The sequence below is a fragment of the Quercus robur genome, chromosome 8, assembly GCF_932294415.1.
Source record: "Quercus robur chromosome 8, dhQueRobu3.1, whole genome shotgun sequence".
Lineage (NCBI taxonomy): Eukaryota > Viridiplantae > Streptophyta > Magnoliopsida > Fagales > Fagaceae > Quercus > Quercus robur.
The window spans coordinates 1,713,344-1,726,551 of record NC_065541.1 but is presented as its reverse complement, the minus strand read 5'-3'; the positions used below and the strand labels follow the sequence as shown (position 1 = coordinate 1,726,551).

Here is a 13,208-nt window from a genome sequence, read left to right as displayed (position 1 = left end):
TGATTAAGATTTTAGAAAATCATTTTGGTGAAGTACCTTAGAAAAAATAGAGAATCTAAATCCCAGTAGCAACCCATGAATTCGGAGAGACAAAAAGCATGAGAGAATAAAGGCTTTCTTTTATGTGACGTGGCTGTTTTTAAACCTTTGGATTGGTTTATTTTGCCACATGTCTTCTATCTAAGCCCCACCCAAAGCACACTACACTACTATTACAACACATGACCATCATGCCCTGATACATAACAATAGCAGTAGTAGTTTCTACAAAAAACTTGCACCGGTAAATTCATTCATCATTGGCGCTCTCTCTCTCAAAGCCCAAAACCAAAGCCAGCAACGCACACACAGATCATTCCAAGCAAACCCCTTTAAAAGCAAAAAGTTTCTCTTTGTTTTTGTTTTTTGTATTTTTGATTCCCTTCTTCTTATTCGTCCGTACACAACGCAAAAAGCTTACACGATCATCAGTCCTCATCAGTAGCTTATAGTTAATCCCTAACCAAACCAAACCAAACCCACATACCATCTGTCTCTATCTCTCTACATACATTCATAGATCCCCTCTATCACTTTGACCCTTTTTCCCAATCATACTTTCACAATTTTCTTTTGGGGGGGTTTTGGATTTTAGCTCAGCATTGAATTTTACTTTGATCGATGGCCAGTGGGCATGTGATTAAACGCGCCAAGTACAAGACCTCACCCAAAGGCGCTGGTACTCCTGGTGTTTTAAAAATGGTATATTGGAAATGCATAATTTTTTTGTGGGGTTTTTTTTAAAAAAAAAATTTATACACACTTCATAAATGTTTGAATTTTATGATTGGATTGTGATATTATTAGTTTATTGTGCAATTTTGCTATCTGGGTCTTGGTTGATTTTAGTGAAGAAGCTATGAGCAAGTGTTAATTTTTATTTTAGCCATTCTTGGTTTTATGGTAGTTTTTTGATATGATGGGTGAACACATAATGCTCAATACATTCTTTCTGCAATTTGCTAATTGGGTTTTGGTTGATTTTGCGTATTTGATTAATGTTCTTGAAAAACTATGAGCTATGTGGCCAATTCATAATGTTTGTATGCGATGGTTAGTTTGTGAATTGATGGTGAACACATAATGCTGTATTAGTTTATTGTGCAATTTGCCAATGGGTTTCAGTTGATTTTACGCATTTGATTAATGCTTTTGGGGTGGAAACTATGAGCAAATGTTAAGTTTTATGCCCAATTCATAATGTTTTTATATGGTGGTTCGTTTCTGATATGATGGTGAGCACATCTATTAGTTCATATAATTGCAGACTATAGTTTTATTTTTCCCAAGATTTTTTAATATTTGTTTGAGTATTGTTATTCTTGGGGAGGTGATTAATGGCTACTAGTGAAGAAAGTATGAGCATGTGTAAAATTTTATGCTGGATTCATGATGTCTGCTTATTATAGTTGGTTTGTGATATGATTGTGACACATACTGCTGTTTAGTTTATTGGGAAATTTGCTAACTGGGTTTCAGTTGATATGCACAAATTGTATGCAATGCGTCATTCTAGAGTAACGGTGTTTGTGATATAGTGGCATGAAAGTGTAGTGTTTAATTGAGATAATGTTGACTTATAGAGGTTTGAAAATGATATGAAATCGAATGTTGCTGGATGCATGTAACATTAGGAGTTGTACTTGGAAGGGATCCAACTTAGCTTTCTTGGAAAATACTGGGAAGGTAGAAAGAAACTAGCTGCTTCCCACAGTTGGACGGCTGACTCCAAGATATGGTATTATGCTGTTAGGGAAGCTTTACTTTTGGTTTTGAGGCAAGGCTTTTACTCTGTGTCTCCGTGTTTAACTAATTGTTCTGAAGGGGTGAAATTGCTATTTGGGTTTAGAGCGAACTGCTGGAGATTAGAACTTGTGATTGCTGATATTGGGATCCTGCAAACATGGTTACTACTGTGCTAGTTGAGACCCATTATTAAATTGGGTTTGGTAAGATCAGGCAGTTAGCATTAAAGGCTTCTAGTTGTACTTCATATCTTTTGATTTGTGTACCCAAAAAAAAAAAAAAAAAAACATCCATACAGATTCATGGAACTAAGTTGAGGGACAGTTTTTTGAACACATAACTTTATAACTTTATATATATGTTCTATGTAAAAGTAGGAAGTGGAGTTGAAAGGTTTGATTTAAGAAGGTCTGAACATGATCAGCTAGGTGATGCTGATGCAGGGTTTCTTCAATGTTTTTAATTTTATTCATTTTATATTCTTTGTAGACTGAGTCAATCCTTAGCACACAACCTGTGTACTTGGGTCATTTTCATTCCATTTTCAATAAAGCATTTTACTTATCAAAAAAAATATTCATTGCAGACTGAGAACAAGATTATGTTCAAGCCAAATGATCCCACTTCAGCCTCAAAGATTGATGTAGAGTTTAGATTGATAAAAGGTATTTTATCGTTTGTTATCTATTTTAGTCATGTTCAAAGTTATTTTTGTTTCTGTTACTGTCTGCATCCAAGGAATTGAAGCATTGATATGGAAATAGATATGAGTTTTATAGCATTTAAGCACTCTGCATAGGTATATTTGTGACAATTAATCTATTTTATGTGTTTTGAGAAAAAAAAAGGGGGGGGGGGTCTTCCTTTAAATTGCTGATCCCTGAGAGCCATTCATGGCATCTAGTTGCTTTAAAGTTGTTAATGTTTTCTTCTTTGTTGTGAATGGTCAGGTTACAAAAACACTAAGGAGGGATCAAACAATCCACCATTGCTTAATCTCTCCCTTGAGCAGGTTTTTTCTTTATTCATATAACTCTCATGCACCACTTAATGCTCAAGTCTCTAAGGCACTTTATGTCCATCTCTCCACCCATCATGGTTCAAGTGCCTTGAAAATTATGTTTCATACTTTACATATGAGAAACTTTAGGATTTTAATTGACTTTCAATACATTAACATTGTACTAAATGTTATTTTTCCTCATTTGACGATATATGCAAATTTCTATTTATGTGTTATTCCAGGGTGGAAGTTACATTTTTGAGTTTGAAAATTTCTTAGATCTTCAAGTTTGTCGAGAGTTTGTTGGTAAGTCTCAACTATTATGCACATTACTTATTTCAAGCTTCTTGACCTATAATTATGTGCTGTCAATCTAGTTCAAAGGTTTAGACATTCTGTTAGGTCAGTGTAGTTGATATGGATCTTCCCCTTTGTAAATGCATTTGAAGAATAGCCATTTGCAACTGAGGGTTGTAGGATGTTAAGAAGAACTTACCACTTTCTTTTTCTTATACATACTTTTTGTATTGCATTGCATTATTTGATATATTGATTATCTAATTATTCTATAAATACTACATTTTGCATTTGCTGGAAATTTGTTTATCCTGAAGATGTGGTGTGGTCCTTATGAACAGGAAATGCTCTTACAAAGTCCGGAGATGCTGCAAAAGCAAAGTCTGGAGACACTGCAAAAGCGAAGTCTGGAGAGGCTGTGAAAGCCGCTTCTGATAGATCTACAGTTACTTATCCTGATGAACAACTCATCAGTTCAGCGGAAATGGAGCTTCGAATAAAGCTATTGAGAGAGAATAGGTTAAATGTTTTTTCTTATACAAATGTAATTAAAATGCCTTCTTTAGTATGATGTATTTGGTAGTGTTCCACCTCTTGAGTTATAAGTTTAAGGCATCTTATATATTTTTCGTAGACGTATATCTCAATTCTAATTCAGCTTTAGTTGAATCGAGATCTACTCTTGCTTTGGTTTATGACAAATATGATGCTCAAGAAATAAGAAGTATGATAAGCATTGGTTAATTTTTGTGCTAAAGAAAGTTTGATTTACATGTTTTAGGAATAATTCTATAAATCAGTATTGTTCTTTACTGGATGCTTGCTGTTAAATGTGGTGATTTTCCTACACCTTATAGTTTTCTTACTTTCAGATTCTTAGTTACCGTTTGATGTCCCTAAACTTTTAACTTTCACAGTGAGCTGCAGAACCTTCATAAGAAATTTGTGCTTGGTAATATCTTGACAGAATCTGAGTTCTGGGCTACAAGGAAGGTAAGTTTTCTTTTTGAGTATGTATTTAACTATGCTGTCTTTTGCTTTATGTTTAATATTTGAACTTTGAGCTCAATTGGATTAGACCTTTCTGTAATTTACTAAATTTCCAGTGGAAGATCTTTACTAGAACCTGTTTACTTGTTGAAAAGAATTTGTAACATTCAATGGAAGAGTTTGAATAAAAAGCTGTTGCTCTCTTGATATGTTTTTCTAACATTTTCTGAACTTAAAATTTAATACAGAAGTTGCTTGATGGAGACAGTGGCACAAAGTCCAAACAACGGGTTGGTTTTAAAAGTTCAATGATTCTAGACATCAAACCCATGACTGATGGCCGGGTACATCAGATCTCTCTCTCTCTAATGTTTGTGATGATACTTGGGTAGTTGGGTGTGCATGTGTGTGCTTGCGTTACAATGTGAAGATCTTATAGATCTAGACAAATTTTTTCCATACATTGGTGTATTACGATTATTGCATTTTCTTTATTGGCAAGAGTTAATGCTATTTTCCTTTGCAAGTTACATTTTGCTTGTGGTTTCATGCATGGGGACTAATTAATATTTTTCTTTCTTCTGTTGTGTTTCCAGACAAACAAGGTTACATTCAATTTGACACCAGAGATCAAATATCAGGCATGGTTCTTCTTTCTTTTTTTGGTTTTTTTGGGTGTTTGTTAGCAGGTGGTTTTTCTGAGACCCACCATAAGATCTTTGGTTGATGCCAAACATAGTTGGCAATCATTTGTGAAATGTGAACATATCTGGCTGAGGTTAAGATGTAAGCATGTGTTAAACATTGTCATTGGTCATTATATTGGTAGTTGCTGACTTGCTTGATAAGTGTTTGTAGACAATTATATGCAGAAATAATTTGGAGAATAATTAAATACAAAGAAAGATAAGAAACAAACACTCTGATTGTGATTATAAACATGCACCGGCATTATATTGATTTTTATTGGTTAGTCAACACACGCACCCCATGGGTCTTTAACACATGACCTCATCCTTTGTTTCTTAAAGGGTTTATTTGTTTCCATATGGATATTTTTGATAGTATCATTGTTCATGCTCAAATATTGAATTTTTGAGCTACAGCTTCTTCATAGTTGCTTCTGCCATGGTCTAGATAGGACTTTGGGTTTTAACAATTTGATATTCATGTGGCTTATTGATCATGAATTTTTTCTGCTTACTTTTCCTTAGTGTTAATGGTTTACTTTTCTTTCAGATTTTTGCTCTAAAACCAGCTGTTCACCGGGCATTCCTTAATCATGTTCCCAATAAGGTAGTGAGGGCATTGAAACAAATTCTTCTTTCACTTTAATTGTGAAGAAGGTTTACTTATGAAATTATATAAAATTTTTATTACCTATAAAAAAAGAAAAAAGAAAAAAAAGAGACTTAATAATTTTAATTTCTCATATTCTTTACTCAAAGTGTGTATTGGTGTTTTTTTCCCTTGACTTTTGTATTCCAGATGACAGAAAAGGATTTCTGGACAAAATATTTTAGAGCAGAATATCTCCATAGTACGAAAAATGCTGTTGCAGCTGCAGCAGAGGCTGCTGAAGATGAGGAGCTAGCCATTTTTCTGAAGGATGATGACATATTGGCAAATGCAGCTCGGCAGAAGGTACTCTTTCTGAGAATTGGGGTTTCCCTTTTTTTCATGGGATACTCCTGCATTATTTTGTATGATTACTTGAGTACTTTTACTATTTTGTATTTTCTGTTTGCAGATTCGACGGGTTGATCCAACTCTTGATATGGAAGCTGACGAAGGAGATGATTACATGCACCTCCCAGTATGTGGGATCAGACCACTCTTGTAGTTTCTTTTGGTTGATATATTAAATTAATCTCTCTGTCTCTCCGTCTTCTTTTCTTTTTCTTGCTTTTATCCTTGGGAAGGGGGATTCAAATTTAGGCAAGTGTTTTATTTATTTATTTATTTTTGAGGCAAGAAAAGTTGACATAGAGATTTGCAAAGAAGTAATTACAAAACTCTGAAGTTACTAGTCAGTGTTGGGAAGGACTTTATAGATTTAAGACTTGATTTTGAAGAGGTCTATGCAATTCTATATTGATAATACAAAGTTACTCTTTTATGCTAGTAGCTTTTGAACTCAAAAAATATTGTGGGAGAAACCATACTTCTTTAAATCCCTCTCCCCCCCCCCCCCCCCCCCCCCCCCCCCCCCAAAAAGAAAAAAGAAAAAAGAAAAAAAAGGTGGTAAATGATTTCTTTTAAATGACAAGATTCACAGTTGTTTACTTTATCATTTCTGCATTCATGGAATTACTCCATGAGGGCATCCATTTAAAAGGTGGTTTTTTTGTTTGTCACTTCAAATTCACTGTGTAATTAGATTCCTGCTTTTCCATTGGCTTCTGTCACGATAACTTGCTTTGTCAAATTTTTGAGGGAGCTAATTGGCGATTTGTGCTAAAAGTTGGAACATGTCAGCAGTTTTTACTTCTACTTGATATATGAACCATTACTTCTTCTAAGAGTAGAAAATAGCAAATGGGATAGTTTTTAGTATCTGGTTAATTTTCCTTGTTATTAGATAAAATCATCTGCTTCTACAGTGGAAAATTTCTAGGTGTACATGTACATCCCTATGTATCTTATCTGGTTGTATATTGCAGGATCATGGAATTTTTCGTGATGGTAGCAAGGAAATAACTGATTCACAGCATGAGCAATTCAAGAGAACTTTCTTGCAAGATCTTAACCGACAAGGCGAAGTTGTTCTTGAAGGAAGAACTATTGGTAAGGATCTCTCTTGAATTTATTTATTCTGTTTCTCACCAAATTTCACTTTCTTCAGACAGTTATTTGATTTTATACTAGCTGAGTTTCCTTTTTATTCATTAAATTTAGGTAGATAACTTTGGTTTGTAACCTTAATGTAGATGTAGAGTTGGAAGATCCAAGAACTGTAGCAGAAGCACTTGCGCAGTCAAGACAGGGTTAGCATGATTTATTTTTGTTTGTTAAAAAAAAATCCCACTTCCTTTTTTCAAGTCTTCTATAGAATTTGCACTTATTCTTGTACTATTGTGGTGAAGAATCTGACGAGAATGCAAAGCAGGAGAGGCTTGATAGAATTTCACGGATGACTGAGATGGAGGACCTTCAGGCACCTCATGATCACCCTCTTGCTCCACTTTGTATCAAGGTCGAACTTTGTATACATTGTACAATGCTTCTAAATTATTGTCATACAGATGTTTTATACATGCTTTTCCAAAATCAGGATCCTCGTGATTACTTTGATTCCCAACAACTTAAAACTTCTGATGATACACGAGCTGGATCAGAACAATTAAGATGTAGCCTGAGCTCTGAGGAAGCATATGGTTCTTTGAGGGGTTCAATATCAGAGATAAAAGCTATGGGATTAAGTGATCCTGTAGTCAGACCTGAGGTTGCTGTTATGGTAATAGCATCTTTATTTTGTGCCAGCCTTAAGATATTAGATGTAATATTACTTATCCCCAAAACCCCAAAAAAGTGATATGTTATCATATATATATTGCATAATTTAAGTGTGTAATTTGTATGATTCAGGTCCTTAATGGATTGACCCAGAACATCTCAAGTACCAAATTTCAACTTGGGAAGAATGCTCAAGAGGGTATACTGAACAGCTTGCCCAACACAACTAAAGAGGAACTACTACATGTGAGTAGATGTGTGTTTCTTAAAATAATATATAGCTGCTTCTAGAAAAATGTGGCTAAACACCATGGATATCTTATTTGTTGAAGAATTGATTAAGCAGGCTGTGTGCTAGAATCAATTCTTTTTTTGTGTTATGTTGAACTTATTAATTGTATATTCTATGAATTTTGGTTTTTCAGTGATTTTAATATTAATAAGAAGAGTGTTTTTTGTTTCCAGCATTGGATATCCATTCAAGAATTACTGAGGCACTTTTGGTCTTCATATCCAATTACTACATCATATCTTTATGCTAAGGTAAGTGTTGTATTTGTTAACATGGACAAGAGTCATGTTAAGCACATTTATTTATTTATGTTTGAGCATTTGTTTGTGTGCAAAAGAGTTACAGATAGTAAACTGTCAGCAAACCACTATAAGCATCTTGGTAAAGTGGTAAGCGTTGTATTTGTTAACATGGACAAGAGTCATGTTAAAAACATTTATTTATTTATGTTTGAGCATTTGTTTGTGTGCAAAAGAGTTATAGATAGTAAACTGTCAGCAAACCACTATAAGCATCTTGGTAAAGTGCATAACACTCTAATTTTTCCAATGTTAAGTAGATTAAGGTGAAGTCTCGTGCAGTTTATGGGCTTGATGTTATCAAATTAAAGGTTGTGAGGAGTTACTGGATTATTTATCATGGTTTCAGATTTTTGCAAACTTTCTAAATCTAGTATCTGAAATCTTGTTCTTGCTTTGAAATATTATAATGCCAAATCTTATGATAATTAACTATTAAATATTTTCTTAGAACTTCAAGTTCTATAAGTATTAGAAATGTCAATTTGATTGTGGCAAGGATAATACAAAACTGATATTGGAATAGAAGAATGAACTCTGTATGTCTTTTCAGTAGTATATTGTTTTAAGAACACTTACCAAAATATAATATATTGGTTTAAGAATGAAGAATACAGTCAAGAACTGTTGCCCTCGAATGTGAGTATATGACTTTGATTAAAATGAGTATATGTAATGCACAGCATTTGAATATGGATTTTCTGAAATTTTACTGCATGAGTTTCCTTTTATTTGATATTGTTGTCTTTTGATTGGATTGGTTCAGTATGCCTATTGCCTTATTCATTTAGTGATTAATGTGCAGGTGAGCAGAGTGAAGGATGCCATGTCAAAAATTTATCCACAGCTGGAGGTATCTTATAAAAAAAAATCCCTTTTATTTTATTTTTTCCACTCATGAGCTTTTGATTCTTCCAACCCCATCAACATATCTTCTTGATTATTGTCTTCAGTTCGCCATTATTGTATGGTCATTTTCAATAGTTTTGATTTTCTAGAGCACTTGAATCCTCTTGGATATTTAAATTGCATTAATTTTGTCCATTTGTTGACTGCATCTGAATATTAAACAAAATTGGTTGATATTCTTGGTAGATATCAAAATAAGGTTAAGCAAGATAAGAATGGAGAGTTTCTTGATTTCCTTTTATCTCAAACTTTTCCCCTTTTATCTTATTTTGTTTGTAATATTAGTGTCTCAAAATTTTCCATCATAAAAACGGAGAGTTTCTTGATTTCCTTGTCCAAGGTAACAAATGTGCTGCTCAGGAAGAACATTAACATGTGAAGGTGACTGGGTAACAGTTTGCAGCATGATGTTAGTAGGATAAAGTAAACATGTGAAGATGAGCAACTTCCCATTGAACATGTATTTTCTTTATATCTGAAAACACTGGATGTTTTCCTTCTCTACCTCTTTTGTATTTTGTTGTGTATACATTGCTCCTACTGGGGCTCAAGTTTTGATAGTCACATCTTCTGTTCCATTGGACTCACACACAAGGCTTTGGTAACTACTGATTTGGATATTGTTTTAGTTAACATCATTTTTTTTATTCTTTTGTCAAATCCTAGGAAATAAAGGAATCAGTTCCTTCAGACCTTCGCCAGCAGGTTTTCCTCCTTGTTCGTCCAATGCATCAGGTCAGCATTTGTCTTACAAACTCGCTCTCTCTTTGGGGTTGAGTACAGTACTCAATTTGGCTGCAACATGAAAGACAGTGGATTGGCGATAGCCTGTCACTTGTCCTGTGTGTACTGTTAATGTTCTCACCCCTTCTCCTTTCCATATTATCATGAGAATTAATTAAACAAATCAATACTTGGTATAATTGAACCATATGATTTGTTTTGGCTTTGGATTGTTGTATGTAGTGCCATCTTGTTGATGGCTGAAACTCATGGGCAAAGACTATAATGGTGCAGGCTCTAGATGCTGCTTTTCAACATTATGAGGCGGATTTGCAGAAGAGATCAGCAAAGAGCGGAGATAAACCAAATGGATATGTGTAGGAGTAATATTACCCAACCCATCTTGTCTGCTGGGTCTGTCATGTAACATTCATTGATTTTGCAATCTTGTAGCAGTCATATAAACTGTACATGAAATCAATTTTGCTCTGAGCTCATACACAATATAGAATTTTATCAACTCGGCCCATTAATATAAAAGCTGTTTAATGTTCTACTGCTGATAAAAAACGCATAGACTGCTAAGAATAGTGAACAATTGTTGCACTGCTGCTCCTGATCAGAACGTGAATCTTGATTGTTTCTAGCAGTTATACACTCTAAAGTTTCATAGCAAATTCCATATTGGACTGCCACAAGTTCCCATCTGTTACTATAAATTTATAATGTTCATGATATGAAAGTTGTCAAGAATCTTGGCGAGAGCGTCGTGAAGTTAAGACCATATTTACATTGTACTCTTCAGGGCCTGCGTGTAGATTAAAATGAGTCCATATTCAAAAACATGTACACCATGTTGCTTATGGGGCATGTATTTTGCATTTATTTATTTATTTGCTTTTATAGCTTTTCTTGCTTGAGCGAAGTCTAATACTAATAAACACGCTTATTTGGCATTGATGTTAAGAAATTTCTATTAATTTTAAATTTCAAGATGAATAGTACACTAGGATTCCCTCTGCTTATAAGCATGCGTTTGGCAGTGATGTTAGCAAATTTGATTTGCAATAAATTTAAGATGAGTACTGTACTAGTAATTATAAATTATTGCTCCACCATGCACAGCACCTTCACAAACTTGAGATTGTCGTGTATTAATATAATAAAAGTGGTGTGAATAATTAGTCTACATAAAAGTGAGGTTTTCTAGTGATAACTTGTCAGTTGAAGTGTGAAAATGTTTGTGAAAACTTTTACGTAATTTCAAGTTCTATAATCAATAATCATTTCTTCCACGCCACGACACCTTATCACATTGAGGTTAGTGTGACGTAGAGGTCAATGTGGAACAAAAACAAACCAGCTGTTGTTGAGAGAAAAGAGTTGTTTATGAGAGGCTGGTGTGGGTGTTGAAACAGAGCTATCCACTACCTATTTTAAATCTCGAATCCCATAATGAATAATGATAGATTCCAAAATTTCCAACACATAATGTCTCCTTGTTCTAAGTGCTTAATCATTCATAGCTCCATTGAAATTTTACTAATAGTAATAAAATCAAGACAAAAAAAAAAAGGCATGAACAAGAAAGTAAAAACGGCATTCAAAGTACACTGAGGACCCCAATCTCGACAGATTATAAAAAACAAAACGTCAAATATACAAATAAACAAATAAATAAAACAAGTGGTTATAAAAAAATCAATTAATATGATATTGGGAAACAAATTTCAAAAAGAAAAACACAATGAATCCATAACACACAGATCATGATTCAGGGCTTAACAAATCCTGTACATACAATAGAATTAAGGAGGTATTAAAGAAAGAAATAGGCATTATGAAACCGACACAAATCCAAAGAAACAATCCTGTAATTCCTAAAAATCCAAATACCCAGATGAGAATTTGAAGAGAAAACACAAAAAAAGAATCCTAGTAAATGGTAAAAAAAAAAAAAAAAAACATTACATCACAGAATCAGAAAGGTGGAGGAGCTGTGTAACCCAAGAAGGGCCTTTTAGTTCCACACAGACTTCCATTGACATTAGGATCACAGAGAGTCACAGTGTCCTTCAACTTGTGGAAGCCATTCTTGAACACTCCAAACCCGAACAGCATCCCAATAACTATCACCACAAGTATGAGACACGTACACAGCATACATATCCTAGTCCCACAGCACATCTTTGCCTTATCTTTATCTTTCTATCACTTCCTGAGGCTTTTTCTGAGTTGGGTTCTGGATCTTGGTTTGTAAAGTTTATAGCTTTATAAACAAAAATGAAGAAGATGCTGTTTGTTTGAGTTTTGAGGTTAAATTAAACGTGTGGGGAATGTGATGTGTGATCTTTATCGGAGAAAGAAACAGATGACAAATGCTTTGACGTTATGTTTTGTGTGGTTTGTTTGGTAGCATTCGCTTAAAAAGAAAGCAAACAACAGTGATTTAAAAAAAGAAAAAATGAACAAACAATTTTTTCTTTTTCCTATATTTAATTTGGATAATGAAGTGGGTTTTATGACTTTATCTGCATTGTTTTTTTACCTTTTTTTTTATAGAGAAAGGAGTTGTGCTTTTCTTTATTTGGATGCTGCTGATTTTTTGCGAGTCATGAGATGGTGGTGGAGTGGAGTTGTTATAGATATAGTTGTTACTGCAGTTAGTTGTTGAGATAGTTAGCTCAACTATTAGTCAAAGGGTAATTTTTATAGGGTATAAACAATATACCTATGTAACAGAGTTTTAGTGAATTTAACTAATAAAATTTCTTATTTCTTAAATAAGGGATTTGGAGTTTCTTGTCTACACAAAAAACGATGATATCTTAGTCTGATAATAAGAACAATTATCATGAAACTATATATAGTTAGCTTAGCTAAGAACAACCATTATAGAGCGGACATTATAGATTGAAATTTTATCATATATATATAAGTATATAGCTGCAGTACATAAAATTCTCCAATGAAATTCAAACACATGATTATATTTACTAATAAAATATAAATAATTATATCTTTCTTATTGACAATTAAACTGTTTTGTCTTTTTTTCCCCCCTTAATAATGGTGTTAAGCACGAAAACAAATTTCCTCCCATTTTTTAGCTAGATGCGTAACAACTGATTTATTTGATTTTTAAATGCCACATGTTTTAAATTTAAATAAAAATTGAAGAAGATTAGAAAATTGAATGAAAGGAGATACTAGTCCTCCGAGTGCATGCATTCCTTACATCTTGCACACACCAAATGATTATAGGAAAGAATTCCTTGAAGAGGCCCCATGATGCTAGTTAGAGATTTTAGACTTTTAATTTTAAGACCTCATGGATCTCATGAGGTTTTAGGCACCACTAGGCCAATTCCTTGGAGTTACTATGTGTTTGAATTTAATTGGTGAACCTAATATATTACATGAGGAACTATACAAAAGTTTTACCCAAACTAGT

At 33.7% G+C, this 13,208-nt stretch overlaps 2 protein-coding genes across 5 annotated transcripts; one reads left to right on the top strand and one right to left on the bottom strand.

Annotated features, from left to right (window-relative positions):
* Window positions 1–255: 255 nt before the first annotated feature.
* On the top strand, window positions 256–10,308 carry LOC126694150 (general transcription and DNA repair factor IIH subunit TFB1-1-like). Of its 4 annotated transcripts, none has more exons than XR_007645614.1 (20): window positions 256–741; window positions 2,372–2,450; window positions 2,736–2,797; window positions 3,031–3,094; window positions 3,427–3,604; window positions 4,003–4,078; window positions 4,324–4,419; window positions 4,672–4,716; window positions 5,315–5,371; window positions 5,564–5,719; window positions 5,826–5,891; window positions 6,739–6,862; window positions 7,006–7,062; window positions 7,162–7,271; window positions 7,350–7,532; window positions 7,664–7,777; window positions 7,997–8,074; window positions 8,928–8,975; window positions 9,372–9,491; window positions 9,698–9,766. XR_007645614.1 is itself a non-coding variant. In XM_050390235.1 (20 exons), exons 1-20 carry the CDS (start codon window positions 661–663, stop codon window positions 10,016–10,018), a joined length of 1,764 nt encoding a protein of 587 aa, XP_050246192.1. In that variant the 5' UTR covers window positions 256–660; the 3' UTR covers window positions 10,019–10,122. The 4 variants fall into 4 exon arrangements, 3 of the variants coding, with proteins under 3 accessions (XP_050246192.1, XP_050246193.1, XP_050246191.1); XM_050390235.1 differs by lacking the exon at window positions 9,372–9,491 and adding an exon at window positions 9,998–10,122; XM_050390234.1 differs by lacking the exon at window positions 9,372–9,491 and adding an exon at window positions 10,049–10,308 and having other exon boundaries at window positions 257–741.
* Window positions 10,309–11,428: 1,120 nt separating this feature from the next.
* On the bottom strand, window positions 11,429–12,169 carry LOC126694149 (uncharacterized). Its single transcript, XM_050390233.1, has one exon. It carries the CDS (start codon window positions 11,939–11,941, stop codon window positions 11,735–11,737), a length of 207 nt encoding a protein of 68 aa, XP_050246190.1. The 5' UTR covers window positions 11,942–12,169; the 3' UTR covers window positions 11,429–11,734.
* Between the last annotated feature and the right edge of the window lie 1,039 nt (window positions 12,170–13,208).

Bases quoted from the DNA above. Each gene is read 5' to 3' on its own strand.
- LOC126694150 (XM_050390234.1), top strand. From the start codon at position 661: ATGGCCAGTGGGCATGTGATTAAACGCGCCAAGTACAAGACCTCACCC. The intron at 4,717-5,314 runs GCATGGTTCTTC...CTTTTCTTTCAG, and splicing joins CACCAGAGATCAAATATCAG to ATTTTTGCTCTAAAACCAGC. The intron at 7,778-7,996 runs GTGAGTAGATGT...TTTTGTTTCCAG, and splicing joins CTAAAGAGGAACTACTACAT to CATTGGATATCCATTCAAGA.
- LOC126694149 (XM_050390233.1), bottom strand. From the start codon at position 11,941: ATGTGCTGTGGGACTAGGATATGTATGCTGTGTACGTGTCTCATACTT.